Source organism: Scophthalmus maximus, chromosome 12, assembly GCF_022379125.1.
Source record: "Scophthalmus maximus strain ysfricsl-2021 chromosome 12, ASM2237912v1, whole genome shotgun sequence".
Lineage (NCBI taxonomy): Eukaryota > Metazoa > Chordata > Actinopteri > Pleuronectiformes > Scophthalmidae > Scophthalmus > Scophthalmus maximus.
Genome location: NC_061526.1, coordinates 8,853,226 through 8,870,000, shown reverse-complemented (window position 1 = coordinate 8,870,000; position 16,775 = coordinate 8,853,226). Strand labels below are relative to the sequence as shown.

Genomic DNA, 16,775 nt, shown 5'->3' with positions numbered 1-16,775 from the left:
GTACACACACACACACACACAAATGACAACACGAAGCGTTAAAACATGGGCTAACTGATGATGCCTCATGTTTAGGACGTGTGCCGAAATGAAGACGGCGTGTCCTTTTTTATGCTGAGGTGTAAATTAGCGATCAGATTAATAGGTTCACGTCAGTTAGGTAGTTTCATGTAAATTTCATGATTTTCGAGATAGGGTTTGGTTTTTCACGATTGACATAGATCAGGGCTGGCAGACCCCCCCCCCCCCCCCCCACCAGTGTTTCCCCTTTGCGTGTGTGCGTGTATAGGTTCCTGGCCCGCGATGTGTGAGCACCGTCTGTTCCTGGGTCAGTTCTTCTCAGCGCCGGAGGATCAGTTGCTGAGTCTGCACTTCTTCCACAGCTGCGCAGACAGGGAGCAAGGGCGGAGCTCCCGGCCCGCCACCGAGGCCCGGGCCTGCATGGCCGAGCTCTACCTGCAGCAAGGTGGACAACACATACACACACACACACACAAAGTCTCCAGAACTACACGATGAACGGTGATGAGATTTAGTCGGATGCTTTGTGTCCCGCAGGAGAGCTGGAGGAGGCGCGGCAGCAGGCGGAGCTCTGCATCAGACAGGCGGAGGACGGCGGATGGCTGGACCTGTCCGGCAGGCCCCTGAGGCTCCGCGCCCGCCAGACACTGTGGAGGATCTATGACCAACTCGCCGTCGCCCCGATGGACGCCGCCAACTACAGCGAGGCCCTGGAGCTGCTCCACAAGGGCTACAGCATGGCCACCGAGTGTAGGTGGAGGCCGTCGCGCTCTGGTTGAGGCCCGTGTTCTTGGGCCGCAACCAGCTGAGACATCACAAACATGATTGGCGGAACCTTCTGCTCCGGAGTTTTCCCGTTGTCCTCTGACAGTGGCAGATATTAAAATGTGGACAGCAGCGATAATCCTTTTTTCACGCGAACGTGAACATTTCTGTTTCCAGCGGACGACAAACAGATCGAAGGGGAGGCGGCCCACCGACTGGGACTGGCCTATCAGCGCACAGGAGACCACAACACCGCCAAGAAGGTACGCCGTGTGTGTGTGTATGTGTGTGTTGTGTGTGTGTGTGTGTTTACTGACAGTAAGAAAAATTGTCGAGCTCCACCAGGCGAATTGTTTAAAAGTGATTCAACGATTTTTATGTTCGTCCAGTTCTTCAACACCTACATGCAGATTTGCGTCACGATGAATGACGCAGGCGGAATTGGAAAGGCCTACAAGGCTATGGCCAAGTCTATGGAGAGGTACAATCACATTCACACACACACACACACACTCACACAAACACACTTAAACCGCATTTCTTCTGTCGTTCATGTAAACGTCAAATAGTCCAGATAAGTCTCATCAACGGGACACTCATGATTGTGTAAACACACTATGTGTGTGTTTGTGTGTGCGTGTGTTTGTGTGTGCGTGTGTGCGTGAGTGCGTGTGTGCTCGTGACAGTGAGGGGAACATGGAGGAAACCATCCGTTGTCTGGAGGAGTTGGTCCACATCACTCGAATCAACGGGCTGCTACACAACCTGGCGGACGCCTGCCTGTTACTGGGCAACATCTACTGCACCACGGTACGAGCAAAACATATAAACATATATGTAAGTTATTATGAAGCTTCTGAAGCACTTTCATGAATATTTTCATTTGTTCCTCATTGTAAACTTCCAGTATTTTCTCAGGATGGAAATTATTTCAAATTTACCTCCAAATAAAAAAAACAACATTTTCTCTGTTTTGTGGTTTTAGTTTTAGTTTTTTACTTTCATAAAACCAAGTGCCCCCCGCCCCTCTCTGTCTCTCTCAGAGTCACTACATCAGGGCCCTTGAGTTCTTCATCCAGGGTTATGAAGTATCCTGTGAAACAGGAGACGTGTCTCTGCAGCAGAAAGCTCAGGTACGTGTTTGTTCAACACGTGACACCGGCACAGGAGTGTGTAGCTCTGACAGCTCGGTGCGCGCATGTGTGTGTGTGTGTGTGTGTGTGTGTGTGTGTGTGTGTGTGTGTGAGTGAGTCAACTGTGTAAACGTAGTGAATCCAACAATCCCATCAAATGTAATCATTCGAGGATATCTCACGAGCTTCTCACTTTGGAAAAACAGAGAGAGAGAGAGAGCAGAATCTTGCAGCCTCGAAGAGAATCACATGATATGAGTGAAAGCTCCAGAGCATCTCACACACATCAGTGTGTCTGCAGACGTGCGTTCACACTCGTTCTGTCCCCGCGCGTCCTCTCGTCAGGTGTTGGTGGCTCGCGCTCGTGCTCAGTCCCTGCTCGGGACGTACGGCGCCGACGTGGTGTCTGCCTCGCCCGGCGCCCTGCGGCGGCTGCTCGTCTGGAAGAACACCAGAGAAACGTTAGGAGCTCAGTCCAGACTCCACAGGGCCGAATCCTGATCAGAGGCCGACGGAACGAGAAGATCGATACCTTCTCGTTTAGGGAACCAGTTGAATCCTTTGTTCTCAATTTTACAGCACCTGAACTTAAAAACAATATGAATGACAACGTTATTTCTGTCATATACTGTCAATTTAGTTCATATAATCTCCCCCTGTTCAATTTGTTTTGTGCTTGTATCAATGATAAAATACAAGTATTTTCATTTCATACATATCTTTGTGTTTGTTTTTTTACTATACAATGAATTTATTGTTGGTCATGATTTGGGTTTTTTTTAAATTTTAAATTTGTAGTTCCCAATATTTAATTATTACTCTTCTCTTCTTTGCTTTGAACTATTGATAACTGTATTTCATATAGATGACCACAAGTGTCAAATAGACTAAATTACAGAGAAATGTCCCAGTGTTTTTTTAACAGGCAATAAATATAGGAATTATAAAAACATTAAAAGAATTAAATCTTTAAATCTTTCATATTCAAGAGGGATTTTACAAAAAACATTCAAAACAAATTAAATAAATGTATTCAAGTCTACATCAATGAATATTCTTAGAAGAATAATGGAATTCAAAATCTGTTTGAAAATTCACAGACTGAATTGAGAATACAGATTTGAATCAGACACTTAAAGGGGTACTTCACACACACACACACACACACACACACACACACACACACTGCCTACAACATGATTCTACCTATATGCAAATACATTGTCTGTAAAATGTGTAAATGCATATTTAACTTTAACAGTTTTATTTAATGACTTAAGAGGGTTTATCAAGCTGGCATTTAAAGGGTTCAAATCCTCAAAATGATTAAATGTTTGGTAGTTTTGAGTTGTTTAAGAGATTTATGCAGAAAGAAAAAGGAAATATCAATTTGTAAAGTTTTTAGAGCAGTTTCTTTGGAAGTGGACATTTATGATCTTAATGACTTCAGAGTGTGGTAAAAAGTGTTCTAGTGATCTATTAGAAAAGTTCAAATTTAAATTCCAAAATTTCTCAAGAGAGAGACTTTCTTACAAAATATTCACGGCCACAATGATGGGCAGGTCAAGAGGGACAATTTGGTCAAATGGACAAAAATGTCCATAATGATGCATGAGGGTTAAATGTATTACTGCTGTCATCAATGTGATATTAATTTATTTTATATTACGGTAATTGAAACTCGGTAACTTGAAATTCTGCTGCGCCTCTACTTCCGCCTTTACTGTCTTGCCGCTGCACCACGTGTCCGGAAGTCCCTCCGCCTGCTGTGTTGTTGCCTGCGTGTTTTGTGACAGACTGTGGAGGGTGGAGTTGTGCAGCACTTCGTGTCCGGGGGCCGGAGAGACCCCGCCGGGGCTGGTGTGGTGGAGAGGGGTCCGAAACATGGGCCTGCTGGCGAGGGTGCGGAAGGAATGGTTCATCATCGGCATCGTGCTCGTCATCGTGTCCGCCAAGCTGCAGCCCAGCGTCGGCGTCAGAGGAGGTGAGCGAGCGGGTCGGAACCGGACAAGACTCCGCTAGAGTTTTCCTCCCTTTTGTTTTCACTCGTTGCTCGCGGTCACACACAAACGTCGCAGGGACCAACTTTACACCTCGAATGAACCGGCGGGAGTCAGCGAACGAGTCGGCGCGGAGGCGGTTCTTCTACCAGAGCTTTATTCTTTATAAAGTACCAACTTTGAACTGTTACCACGGCGACGACCCGTCAGGAACTGCAGGGGACGTGAACCCACGAGTTGGGGAGAAAAAGTGTGTGTTATCTCTGATGTCGAACTAAAGAGTGAATGATACTGATTATGGAAATGTAGAATTTAATGGCACAATTAATATGTATGTCAGTGTAAAAGGTAGATGACTTTTAATTTAAGGGTTTTCTCAATGGAATTTGGTTATTAATCGTACATGAGTGAGCTGCTACTACTACCCTTCCTTAACAGAGGCTCCTGTGTGTGTGTGTGTGTGTGTGTGTGTGTGTGTGTGTGTGTGTGTGTGTGTGTGTGTGTGTGTGTGTGTGTGTGTGTGTGTGTGTGTTGCATACCTGGCTGGCACTGTAGTGACACGTTGCATTCAGCAGCAGCTCGGATGTCACTTCACCACATTCTGCCCTCCCTGATCACACATCTCTTTATTTAGTGATGAAAAATCCTTTCTTGTGTGTGTGTGTGTGTGTGTGTGTGTGGAGGAAAAAACGGGGAAAGTTGTGATAAAGATAAATGGATGTTTTTTGTCACTGAGCTGATAACAAGTTGTGTCATTCTCACCTCCACAGCTCCAGATAAGATAAATCTCCTCCTGTGTTTGCTACTGTCAGCGTGCTGCCTTCAGGCGCTCCCCGTAAACCCCAGCTCCGAAGCTGCCGGGAAACGTTTGAGACAAATGTTTGGGACAATGTACTCTAATCTGAATGCTTATGGATGACCTCAAAATCACTTTAAACCGGAAAAAAGGTTCCACAAATTTATCTGTTAAACCGTTTAAACATCCCAAAACATTTTCAACGCAAATAGCGTTTACAGAATCTTTGAATCAATGGAAAATAACATAAAACAGTAACAGAACTGGCAACCCGAGAGGAGAAATGTACAGCGTAATATACTGTTGCGTTTTTTAAAATTGCCATATTTCCAAGACATCATCATTACGTAATCCCCGAGCCCTTGACGATGTAACTTTAATATCTGATCACACATTTTTTCGTCACTGATTATAGTTACTTATTTGTAATCCAGGTTACATGTAACTACCCGTTACATCCACACAGAATATGAAATATCGGTTGTTATGATTGACAGGTGCTCTCTTCTCTCTCTCCTTCTCTCTCAGGTCCGCTGAAGCCCGAGGTCACGGTCGCGTACGTCGCCGTGTCGCTCATCTTCTTCAACAGCGGCCTGTCGCTGAAAACTGAGGTGAAGTCAAAGCGAAGGGAAAATTTCGTACACATACTGTACACGTACTGTACACGTACTGTCGGCCCTGTCACAATCATTCCGTTATCGACTTATCATTACATCGTTTGTCTCTGTAGGAGTTGACCAGCGCGCTGCTTCACGTCCGCCTCCATCTCTTTGTCCAGTCATTCACGCTCGTCTTCTTCCCGCTGGCAGTCTGGCTGCTGCTCCGAGTGCTGGCGCTGACCGCCATCGACCAATGGCTGCTCAGAGGGTAGTAGGAGAGAGAGCGTGTGTGCGTGTGTGTGTGTGTGTGTGTGCGTGCGTGTGCGTGTGCGTGTGTGCGTGTGCGTGTGTGTGTGTGTGTGTGTGAATGCCTTCCTTTGTTGAAGTCCCTCCCTCACTGTACCTATAGAATGAGTTATGTTCCGACTGAAAGACCCACATTCACTGCTACTACAGGCAGTACAGTGTGTGTGTGTGTGTGTGTGTGTGTGTGTGAACATGCGTGCGTTGGTGTGTGACTTCCTGTCAGTTGCCCCCTTCAAATCAAAACTGTCCGTGAATTGACTAAAGTTTTTTTTATCTGAGACTATTTGTCGTGTTGTCGTTGAACTTAGCTGCGGTGACTCTCCTCACCACACGGGGGCACTGTGGAATCAAATATTGATTACGAGACAGGATGCACCACCATCACTGATCGAGGAATCTTTTGACTTCCCTCACGGCTAAGTAACGCATGACGACGGTTCCTCTCCTCTTCTCTCTTTCTTTTCCATCCTCCTCTTCGTCCTCCCACCGTTGCGGTTGCCAAGGTTACAGACGGTGAGCTGCATGCCCCCTCCGGTGTCGTCGGCCGTGATCCTCACCAAGGCGGTCGGAGGCAACGAGGTAACACAGACACACACACACACACGCACACACATACACACACTCGCACGGTCACATCGGTTGTCATCGTCGATGGGAGTTTGACAAACAGCAGCAGCATGTTGTCATGGTAACTGATTGTATATGTGTGTGTGTGCTTTCAGGCTGCTGCCATCTTCAACTCAGCGTTTGGAAGCTTCCTGGTAAGATGCGTACGTGCGTGCGTGCGTGTGTGTGTGTGAGATTCTGAACTCAGAATGAACGTGATGAGTCGTCATTGTCGCTCGGTGACTGTGTGTTTCTGTCCTGCAGGGAATCATAGTGACTCCGGTGCTTCTGCTGCTGTTTGTGAGTCCAAACACACACACACACACTGTGACAACATACAATGAACTCTGTCCTATGGGACGCAGAGATTTTTTTACATCACTTTCTGACTTCATCGCGACGTCGTGACGATGGTGTGTTGGTTTCACCTAAACTGTATCATCTCCTCCTCTTCCTCCTCCAGCTCGGCTCTTCGTCCTCCGTTCCCTTCTCCTCCATCTTCTCACAGCTCTTCATGACAGTCGTGGTGCCGCTGGTCCTCGGTCAGGTACGAGTCTCACGTGATGGTTATCATGAGAAACTAGTGTTGTTGTCGTTGTTGTGTTCAGAGGTGTAGACATCACATCTCTCTGGTGTGTGTGTGTGTGTGTGTGTGTGTGTGTGTGTGTGTGTGTGTGTGTGTGTGTGTGTGTGTGTGTGTGTGTGTGTGTGTGTGTGTGTGTGTGTGTGTGTGTGTGTGTGTGTGTGTGTGTGTGTGTGTGTGTGTGTGTGTGTGTGTGTGTGTGTGTGCGCGTGCGCGCGCACTCACAGGTGTGTCGAAGCTTCCTCCGGGAGTTCCTGGAGAGGAAGAAGCCGCCATTTGGTGCCATCAGCAGCGCCGTGCTGCTCATGATCATCTACACCACCTTCTGCGACACGTTCAGTAACCCCGACGTGGAGCTGGACCCCACCAGCCTGCTGCTCGTCGTGCTCATCAGTCAGTATCACAAACAACAAGCGACGGTTCACGATACGAGTCGAGAATCAGAATCACAAAAATCGTGAAATCTTTTTTCCCGTCCTCTGCAGTTTTCTCAATCCAGCTCAGCTTCATGCTGCTCACTTTTCTCTTTTCTACCAGGTGAGACTCTTCTTCTTCTTCTTGTTTTTCCTCCACAAAATCACTGACTGTATTTAAAAAATATTTTTCGTACTTTGCGTCCTTGTCGTCCGCAGGCCGGGCTCAGGATTCAGCCCTGCAGACACCGTCGCCATCGTCTTCTGCTCCACACACAAATCACTGACCCTGGGTAAGTACACACACACACACACACACACACACACACACACACACACACACACACACACACACACACACACACACACACACACACACACACACAAACATTTGGTAAGAAATGTATTTATTAGTTGACCGATTAAAAATCAGCCCAGTCTTTCACAGACAAATCAGTGACTGCGTTTTTTTTTGTTCGCTGATATGAAAACTTGAAAAATTCATATAAAAAAAGAAGGTATTTTCTTAATTCAAGTTCTGTGTATTTGGTTGTATTTGTGTGATTTATCTGCTGATTTATCTGTATCGAAAACTTTCTACTCCCCAAAAATCCACATCGGTCGGACTCATATTAGCAAAATTAGCGCGTTTAAAGATCCTGCTGTTTACTCCCGTTGGTAAATTTAAAGTGTAAAGCAAAATCCAGAAAACAGACAAAGTTCCGAAAGCTTCTTCCATCATCCAGTTCCATCATCCAGACCTTTTCACGTGGTCGTCCTCCACCCCCCTCCCCCCGCTGCCCCTCCCTCTCCAGGTGTCCCCATGCTGAAGATCGTGTTCGAGGGCTACGAGCACCTCTCCCTGATCTCGGTGCCGCTGCTCATCTACCACCCGGCCCAGATCCTGCTCGGCTCCGTCCTGGTGCCGAGCATCCGCAGCTGGATGACGTCCCGGCAGAAGGTACGCTGCCTCTCCACCGGGCTGAGACCACTGACCACCACTGACCACCACCACCACTAACCTCTTCACCTTGTCTCCTCTCCTACAGTCTAGTGTGTTGTTGAGATAGGGCCGCATTCCAACACTGCCGCCGCTGAGTGAGTAGAGAAGAGACACCACAAACAAGAAGCGATCTCACTGATTTAATGTCGGAAAGACTCGCACGGAATATGGGACTGTGTCCACAGGCAGCAGTATCCACTGGCAGTGTCACTTATATTTATACATATCTATACCTATCATTATAGATATAGGTAGACATATCTTGCAGCGACTACAAGCATCCTCACGTCGGACAAGTGCATCTCTTGTCACAGTCGTGTTCGCAAAAACCGTTAACGGCAAAGTTTTGGTAACCTAGCAACGATAAACGTTTGAGGAGTCACGGGAACCAGAACAAAAACAGCCGCCTGTGGACACGAGCTAATTCTTTCCTTTTACAATCAGAGCTGTTGTGATTCTGTGACGGTGCGTCCAGCAGGCTGCCGTTATTTTAAAATCCACCCCCCTCAGAGTATTAAAAAAATGAAATAATAATAATAATAATCAAGATCGGAGTGAAACAGCTCCCCCTACTGGACTCACTGCTGCAAACTCACCTGCTCTCCCTTGATCAAGCACCTGCTGGGTTCTATCGGGGTGATGATTATGATTTCCGTAGGCATCGTCATTCATTCCTCTCTTTACATCTGCTACTTTGTTTTTCTCCCGTGGCCGGTCATATTTAGTCCTCACACTAATAGAACGAGGGGAAAACGTGGTGGTGATTTGTTTGATTTCTACAGATACAATAATTCCCACGAGTACCTGGTGGCGGTGGGGGGATTTCACTGACCAGACCAAGTTCTCACATTTTAGCACAGAAACTTTGAACTGACATCTCTCTCACGCCCCCTCTTCTTCTGCTGTTTTTTTTTTTTTTTTTTTTTGTACTTTCTCAACATCTCACTCTCTCTACACTTTTTCTTCCTCTTCTCTCTCCGTCCAGGCGGTGAAGCTGTCGGCCATCCAGCCCATCTGACGAGGACGAAGCCGGTGTTCCGACAGTGTTCATACTGTGAGATGCGAAGCAGACAGACAGGAGTCATACGTGCCTTATTTCAACCAATCAACAGAGACCTCGGCGTGCAGAAGGAGACCGGTTGCCTTGATTTTCCTACGTTTCTATGAAGATGACAAACTCTTGAATTTCTATCTTTTTATATTCAAAAGAAACGAAAGTTACGTAATTTATTTTTGTATGCAATTACACAAGAGAGTGTTTGGTATGGAAAAAGCAGTGACGGGTGAAGTTACCGGGACCATTCTATTTTCTTCGCTATTTCCTACATTTTTCTACTCTGTCGTACTCTGAGATGTCACTGCCAGAAAAATGTGACTGATTGTTGAAGGAAAAGACTAATGCCGGATGATCTGACGCTTAATGCACAGTATAATATTCAAAGCTGTTTTGATTTGTTGACACATTCCAAAATGAGGTTTGTTTGTTGACAGGGAGCAGTCCTACGGCGAGGGGGACGGCGTTACATTAATGAATGATCGGTCCAAATGACGAAGGTACTACTGTACACGCAAGTTGTGTTAGTGAGTCTAATTTAACGGCCAAAATATCTTCCTCCTCACTGGATCTATGCAGATTCTTATGGTGCGTTCAGACCAAAGTTATTTGTGTGAGTTTGGCCGCAGGATCTTTTTGTGTTTCACTTGCGCGATTGTTAGCCCCTCCTATTTCGGACGCGACAATTGTTCAAATACTTCAACTGAAGAGACTGACGCCATTTTGGGTCTTTTAAGTTATTAGCATCATCAGCGTCATTCCGTGACATCTTGTTTTGCGAGAAAAGTTCGCTACGCATTTGGTTTGATTCCACATAATTATTTTATTTTTAATTTTTATTATTATTATTCACAAACATACTTATTCTGTTTGTATGTTTGCATCATGATCATTATCTTAATTATTTCCCGTGAGCTGCGGATTCTGAACAAGTACGCGGTTTTCCACTTGGGACTATAAGGAGCCCTGAGTCTATTGTTCATGATCCGCTATCAAGCAGGAGTTACTGTAGATGATAAAGTGCTGGAACAAATTGGCTAAAAATTGTACAATGTATTTATTAAAGATCAGAGTCTGCATACTTGTACAGCTGTATGTCGACGATACCCCATTCTACGTCTAAGAGACATAGTCTTGCCGACATTCGCATTATTTTGTGATGGTGGACTCTACGTTTATCTGTATGCAAGACGATTCTCTAATCAAGGTCTAAACCTGCTCTTTCTGAAGTCCAGACATTTTCCTGAAATTTAAAGATGGGCTGGATGTGGGAACGGAATTTCCAAAAAATGTCTGAGTGAGCCCATGTGAGAATACAGCAGGAAAATCTCATGTTGATGACTGTAGACAAAAATGTTGCTGCTCTACCAAGATGCCGCAGAATGTTCCGGGAATGTTCCTGTTGAATGTGTTCGTCGTATGTGAAAGGCAAACCCTGGAAAATGTCTGGACCCACTTTTCCAGACATTTTACAGAGTTCATGGCTGAAAGTGACATTGTCTTGCTGACAGTCATATGAAACAGTCTTTGAAAAAAAATTGTGGGGGTTGGTAATCTAAATCAAATCTGCTTCCTAGGCTGGAGATCAGGCAGAATTTTGCTGACTTTAGGTCTGGAACCTGATTACAAGAACCACCTGTTCAGCAGGGCAACAGTGAATGTATCATCATCATCATCATCACGACCCACCGGAGCTGGAGCTGATGGTGGAAGACGCCTTATTATTAGTGGTGAATCCTTGTAAACCTGCTCATTACTTAAAAGTAGCGCATCTTTCACCGAAACCTTCCTTATTAGACTAATTTTGACTGAGTGTTGCTGAACTGACGGCATCAGATGCCAAGTGTCCAGCCTTGCCCGTAGAGAATCTTTTACATCTCAAGTGTCTCTACAGCACAAATGTCATTTTACTGGTCGTTATGCTGATGTGTCCAGTAACGGTTTACAGTGCGATTGTTGTGACAGTAGTATATTCTCAGAAAGAAGGATGGTGAGCTCGATCTGTATGAGTGTGGACCTTGTTTATATGAAAAACTACAAGGAAATAAACCAAAAAACTTCTGAAAATTATACCAATATTATTCGAATTGCATGAGGTTATTAATTATAATTATGCTGTGCTATATCAATGTCCCCTTAAATAGACCAGACATCTGTTGGATTAAGTATCACGTAAACTACAGGATTTGTAGCGTGTTAATCTTAATTTTAGTACATATTTCAATCCGCACCAATAGAGACTACATTCCTTGGGAAAAGATTTTCTAACTTTCTCTTAAAATTTTAACATGCCTGTGTCTAATTAGAGCTTCATCCTCAGGAAAGAAAGACGTCATGTATGATTATGAAAAAATACTTTATTATTAAGTGCATCCATACGTCATGACAATTTACAAAAAAAAGGTTTAACATCAGTAATGCTTCATACTAGAGCCACGCACAAATCCTGCGCTTTTGTCATCCAGTTATACAATCATAGAGCTAGATTTATTACAACCCTTGTGTCTCACCATCACTGTACTCTGATTGTAATCTGGTTTTATAAATTTTCTATCGATTAATGTCATGCATGCCAAAAAACAACAACCAAAAAGTTTTCTACCAAACGGTGTACGTCATCCTAGCCTTGTCTACGTTATATCAGGAGGCAGACTGTAGTTTAGGTTCTCTAAACATATTGAAGGCAGAAATCTCAGGCACATTTTTCACAAAATGTATATGTTTTTCAATGTAAACATCGTAAGGGCTTCTTATTGCTGCCTTCGCAGCAGATCTGATTTCAAGAAATATTTTGATCTCTTAAACTGTCCATTTATAAATACATGTCTGTATTTATATATGTTACCTGTATTTCAGTCTGCAGGTGATGCCAGTATATCATACTCCGCCAGAAGCATAAAACTGTTCTCTCTGATTTTCCGGACTCGGACCAAATCTCCACACTCCTGGACATGGATCAAGCCTCTTTCCCCTCTCTCATACTCTCTCTCCCTGTCGTTCAGTGTCACCTCTGTCCGTTTGCCACAGGACTGACGGTAAATGTACCTTACCCCAACCACCAACACCATGCCCAAGCCAGCTGAGCAGCCCAGCAGCATGCCCAGCTCCCAGGCACTGTGTCTAGGGACAATGTCTGGATACTTTCCTTCCTTGTTTGGAGTTCCAGATGGATTTGAAGGACGTTTGAGTTTAGTATCAGAGTTGGGAAGGTTTGGTTTCAACCCATGTCCAAGATTTAGTTTGAAGTTTTGGTCAAGGTTTGGATGAGGTTCGGGGTTTGGGTGAACCACTGTTCTTTGTGTTGCTGGGGTGAAGTCGGACTCAGGATCAGACGGTGCAATGTGGTTCTGGGTTTGCAAGCTTTCCTCTAGGGTTCGTTTCTGGGAGGGCGCAGGGGAGGGAGAGGACATAAAGAGGTTGTAGAGAGCGCGAAGGGGAACTGGAGAGGGTCCTGGGTAAGGGGAGGTAGACTGGGAGGATATAGAAAATGAATGGATGAAAGGTGAGATAAAGGAAGATAAGGAACCTAGTGAGACTGAAGAGGGTGTTGTGGTAAAAGGAGGAGGTGAGAGGGAGGAAGAAGCAGAGGAAATAGAAGAGGTAGAAGAGGCAGTTGAGGAAGTGGGGGAGGGGGAATGGGCAGAAGAAGAGGGTGGGGAAAATGCCAAACCTGTGTATGACTTTGAAGAGGTAAAGGGAGGAGAGGAAGGATTAGAAAGGGGGGCAGGGGAAAACAAGGGGGTTGGTGATAGATAGTTGGAAGAGTTTGAGGAAGGCAAAGGAAAAGTAGGGGGGGGTTGGGCAGATGGAAAATGAGGAGGAACAGAGATCGGGGAAGGAGAGGGGAGAGCAGGGAGGGCAGGACTTGTTATGGGCTGGTTCTTCATGGAGGAGGATGAGGAACGTGTGAACAATGTTGACCTGAAAGATGGATGTATTGATACCAGGGTGGAACCTCTCAAGGGTTTAAGAGGGGTGGCAGAGCTAGGATGGTTAAGGGTAGACGTGGGAGTAGAAGATGGGGACTGGAGAGTGGAATGGAGGATGGACCCAGAAAAATTAGGTGAAGGTTTTGTTGAAGAAATAGCAAACATTAGGCTAATGGTTTTGATCTTAGCTTGAGACAGATGATTTGTGACACCTTTTCCTTCATTCGGTGCAAAGACTGTGTCAAACCCTGATGTGAAAGGTAGAGGGTTCATAGATCGAGGAGTTAATGAGGATTGAGTTTGCTTCCATTCAGTGTGATGTGGCTTGGGTGCACCAGTTTGGGTACTGGGCTGGGACCATGGATGGGGAGAGGTACTCAAAGCCTCAGGTTGCTTGTTAGACTGGGACTGGTCTGTCTGGGGAAAGCCCCGAGTTTGAGAGGTGATAGTTTGGGGAAAGGCCTGGGGATAGCTGCTCAGACGTTGTGGTTGAGGTGGGCTCCTCAGAGGGACAGTTGTTTGTAGCTGAAGGTGAGGCTGACTAGTTTGCCTTGGCCCAGTTTTGGGTCCAGAAGGACTATTTACGGGCTGAGATTTGGTTATATCGCTCAAAGACTTGTAGTAGGATAGAAAGTGTGTGTTGGTCAAGAGTTGTTGGGTAGATGCAGTCTGAGAAAGGGTTGAAATTGTGTGGGATTGCAGAATGGACCGTGGTGTAGGAGATCTGGATTGGAGAGTGGAATTTGGTAAAGAGATTTTGAACTGGGGAAAGGCCTTGGGTGGAGCTGTCTGGGAAAAGAGAAAGGTCTGACTAGTACCTGTTTGGGACTGGGGAGGGGGTTTGGATGGGAGGGGTTGAACCTGAAAAAAAGGCTTGTGTGAAGACGTTTGGGGGTAGAGAAAAGATTTTAGGTGAAAATTATGGGGCGGGGAAGGTGAGTGGCTACCGTATTGATCCTTTATTAGACTCATTTGAGACTCAGTCAGGCGTCTGCTCCATGAACTACTCTGTGTCTCGAACTTCACTGAATTAGTCTGATCCTGGATTGGTTCTCTTGAATTGCGGTTAATGAGTCCCGGGGGATTTGTATTGAGGAAGCTGTGATTGCTTGAAGGTTTAGATGTGGTGGTTTGGGTATTTACCATTGTGTCTTTTGTCTGAGGAACGGTGGGCAGTTTTTGATCCTGTAACTTTATCTTGTCCTCTTTTCTTTCCATCTCAACATCTTTTAGATGAGGCAAGGATGCACGGGAGTGCAGCAGGGACAGAGGACTGGTTACATTTTGAACTGTGATGTTTGCAAGAAAAGTGGTAGTGATTCCCGTCTCTGTAGACTCCTCAGATGAGGAGAAAGAGGGTATGGGAAGGAGGTGGGTTGTTGATAGATGAGAGCTCTTAGGGTCCTCGGTATGAGTAAAAAAGCTCCCTGTGTCACTACCTGCCTCTTCTGTCACACCTGAGAGTGATCCTGAAGTTGAGTTACCATCAGTGTCAATGCCACTTGTAGCATTTTGAGGAGTTCCTGAAGTGTTAGGGCCGTTCCATTCATTGAATCCCTGATTGGACAGGTGGTCTTTTCCAAGAGATGACAAAGTTGCAGAGCTGTTCATCTCCAAGACTGGACGGGCGACTGTTTCCAAAGATCTGTAGCTTTGGGTTCCACTGCTTTCTGACGTAGGGTGTCCTATGGTAGTAGCCGGGCTGCTTGTCTCGTTTGTTTGTTTTTTTGATGCTCTATAGGCTCTGAGAGCTGTGGGGCAATAGGGTGAGAAAAGAACAAGGTATAGAAAAAGTGTAGATAGGAGACAGAAAGATGCCTAGTTTGTGTTTTGCCTCTGGAGTGACATTGTTCAACATTTGCATACCTGCCAAAGCAGAGACTTCATCTTCCTGCAGTGCAAACGGTGTACTCCCTCCATCCACCCTTGTGGTTTTACTTCCACTCCAAAATCTGTGACTCCCATCATGCACCACTGCAGATTCAATATCTGCCCAGTACACAAAGTAGGACTGCACCACCGTGATGCTGGGATGACAGACAAAGAGGTTTTCGCATTGATAAAAAAAGACGGAAATAAACAAAATATTGACAATAGAATAGAATTTTTGATAACTTTTGCCTAAATTTGCATTTACCATTATTTTTTTTTTCAGCAAATATTGGTCGGCTCCTACTCACAAAAATCGTATATCACCCATGGGTGCGTCAGGAGCCCTCCACACAAATGAAAGGTTTCTCTTCAGCTGTTTATCAGAGTGGGTGAGGGTGTCGCCCTCTGAGAGGCAGCGCAGGGTGTGGGTGCCAGGTGGGGTGAGGGTCCAGGCGCCACCCACTAACCCCAGGCCGACTCTCGTAGACCCAACGCCTGTTCCAACTCCACTTCTGGCCCTGGCCCCGACCCGAGCGCCGGCTCTTTCCCCAGCAACCGCCACACTGCGTGCCTGGAGCAGGAAACCCATGAAGTCCCGAGAACTTCGGACATTCACTGAGGACACAGTTTAGTAGTTTAGTTTCAGTACTAAGCAGTTGTGCTGACAAGTAAAAGTAATTTAGTCCTTAGTTCTTTAAACATTTAGTTATTTAAGAGTTACAACCTGTGAATGACTGTCACATCGGGTGAGTTAGTTAGTTGGTTAGTCAACTCCTCTGTGAATTAATAGTCAATTTCTACCTGTGATAAACTGTCCAGGCAGGTAAGAAGAGGCAGATGTCCGCAGGGTGACGTAGCTGTGCCTCGGGTCCTGGGGTTGAGCGCGGATGTGGCCGGGAATCATGTCCTGACAGGAGGTGTGGCTTGCACCACGGGAGAACGACATTGTGGACGGAGCCAGCGAGAATAAGACCACGCCCATCCCGAAACAGTGGAGGGTGGAGCGCATCTTCAGTCGGAGCCAAGAGAGACGGTGGAGACGATTAATCAGACTTTTTCTATCAACCGAAAATTTGAACACAAAACACAAAAAAAAACATAATTCATAGCTTTAAAAAAAACAACTAACATTTCCACTTTTTTCACCTTTTCTGATCGGATTAAAATTGTTAAACAATGAATGAAAAGACCAAAACCAACAATGTGTCAGTGTGTCTCTCTCAATACTTCCCTTACTTTTATGGAGACACAGATAGGGTCTTATTTTTATTCATGGAAATAACAACCCTTCTGTGCACATTCACGTTCTCATAGTGCAAGTGCATTATACATTTTTCAAATAATAAAATGAGTACAAATTTAAGATTAAATCAAAAAGCAGTGAGAAAAGATAAGGATTTTTTTTTGAAAGAACACCAGTTTAAAATAGACAGTCAATAAAATAAACAGCCGACATATAATCCAAACTTTGTTTAATATTTAATCAGTAATCTAAATAAAGACAATATATTAAATTTTATCATAAGTAAATGTTTTCTGAACTGCTGTTTTCATTTTGCTTCCTATTTTACATATTTATTTGGTCTTTCTTTTTTTTTTGGACTGTCAAGTCCAATTAGTTATTGTCATGAATGAGATGTTAACCATTAAAGCCAGTTTATCATTTGAATAATAACTTTACAAGCGAATGAATGA

At 45.0% G+C, this 16,775-nt stretch overlaps 3 protein-coding genes across 17 annotated transcripts in view; 2 read left to right on the top strand and 1 right to left on the bottom strand.

Moving 5' to 3' along the window:
* Nucleotides 1-2,633, top strand: part of ttc29 (tetratricopeptide repeat domain 29) — a 5,082-nt gene extending 2,449 nt beyond the window's left edge. For 2 of the 5 annotated variants that reach the window (XM_047336271.1, XM_047336272.1), the window contains exons 6-12: nt 290-466; nt 559-771; nt 964-1,049; nt 1,176-1,267; nt 1,473-1,623; nt 1,830-1,919; nt 2,265-2,633. In XM_047336271.1, the coding sequence (XP_047192227.1) occupies nt 290-466; nt 559-771; nt 964-1,049; nt 1,176-1,267; nt 1,473-1,623; nt 1,830-1,919; nt 2,265-2,420 (965 nt within the window). In that variant the 3' untranslated portion in view covers nt 2,421-2,633. Of the gene's footprint in view, nt 1-289; nt 467-558; nt 772-963; nt 1,050-1,175; nt 1,268-1,452; nt 1,624-1,829; nt 1,920-2,264 lie in introns of all 5 variants that reach the window. The other 3 variants (XR_007031819.1, XM_047336273.1, XM_035607192.2) reach the window with 3 other exon arrangements.
* Nucleotides 2,634-3,700: 1,067 nt separating this feature from the next.
* On the top strand, nt 3,701-16,033 carry slc10a7 (solute carrier family 10 member 7). 11 transcript variants are annotated; one of them, XR_007031828.1, is made up of 14 exons: nt 3,701-3,903; nt 5,244-5,326; nt 5,446-5,582; nt 6,124-6,199; nt 6,343-6,381; nt 6,491-6,526; nt 6,690-6,773; nt 7,037-7,202; nt 7,295-7,346; nt 7,442-7,515; nt 8,038-8,183; nt 9,211-9,279; nt 9,717-9,779; nt 15,900-16,033. XR_007031828.1 is itself a non-coding variant. In XM_047336281.1 (13 exons), the coding sequence occupies exons 1-12, from the start codon at nt 3,804-3,806 to the stop codon at nt 9,241-9,243; spliced, it is 1,026 nt and encodes a 341-aa protein (XP_047192237.1). In that variant the 5' UTR covers nt 3,701-3,803; the 3' UTR covers nt 9,244-9,279; nt 9,717-11,349. The 11 variants fall into 11 exon arrangements, 3 of the variants coding, with proteins under 3 accessions (XP_047192237.1, XP_047192238.1, XP_035463700.1); XR_007031827.1 differs by lacking the exon at nt 15,900-16,033 and adding an exon at nt 10,857-11,349; XR_007031826.1 differs by having other exon boundaries at nt 3,702-3,903; nt 9,211-9,363.
* LOC118288993 (mucin-5AC-like) lies at nt 11,653-16,089 on the bottom strand. The gene is made up of 4 exons (XM_047336361.1): nt 15,882-16,089; nt 15,389-15,695; nt 15,075-15,235; nt 11,653-14,434 (listed from the first exon to the last, which is right to left on the bottom strand). The coding sequence occupies exons 1-4, from the start codon at nt 16,087-16,089 to the stop codon at nt 12,132-12,134; spliced, it is 2,979 nt and encodes a 992-aa protein (XP_047192317.1). The 3' UTR covers nt 11,653-12,131.
* Between the last annotated feature and the right edge of the window lie 686 nt (nt 16,090-16,775).

Coding starts and splice junctions, on each gene's coding strand:
- slc10a7 (XM_047336281.1), top strand. CDS start 3,804: ATGGGCCTGCTGGCGAGGGTGCGGAAGGAATGGTTCATCATCGGCATC. Junction 6,382..6,490: donor CAGCGTTTGGAAGCTTCCTG/GTAAGATGCGTA, acceptor TCTGTCCTGCAG/GGAATCATAGTGACTCCGGT. Junction 8,184..9,210: donor GGATGACGTCCCGGCAGAAG/GTACGCTGCCTC, acceptor CTCTCCGTCCAG/GCGGTGAAGCTGTCGGCCAT.
- LOC118288993 (XM_047336361.1), bottom strand. CDS start 16,089: ATGCGCTCCACCCTCCACTGTTTCGGGATGGGCGTGGTCTTATTCTCG. Junction 15,696..15,881: donor GCCTGGACAGTTTATCACAG/GTAGAAATTGAC, acceptor CTGTGTCCTCAG/TGAATGTCCGAAGTTCTCGG. Junction 15,236..15,388: donor ATGGGTGATATACGATTTTT/GTGAGTAGGAGC, acceptor CTGTCATCCCAG/CATCACGGTGGTGCAGTCCT.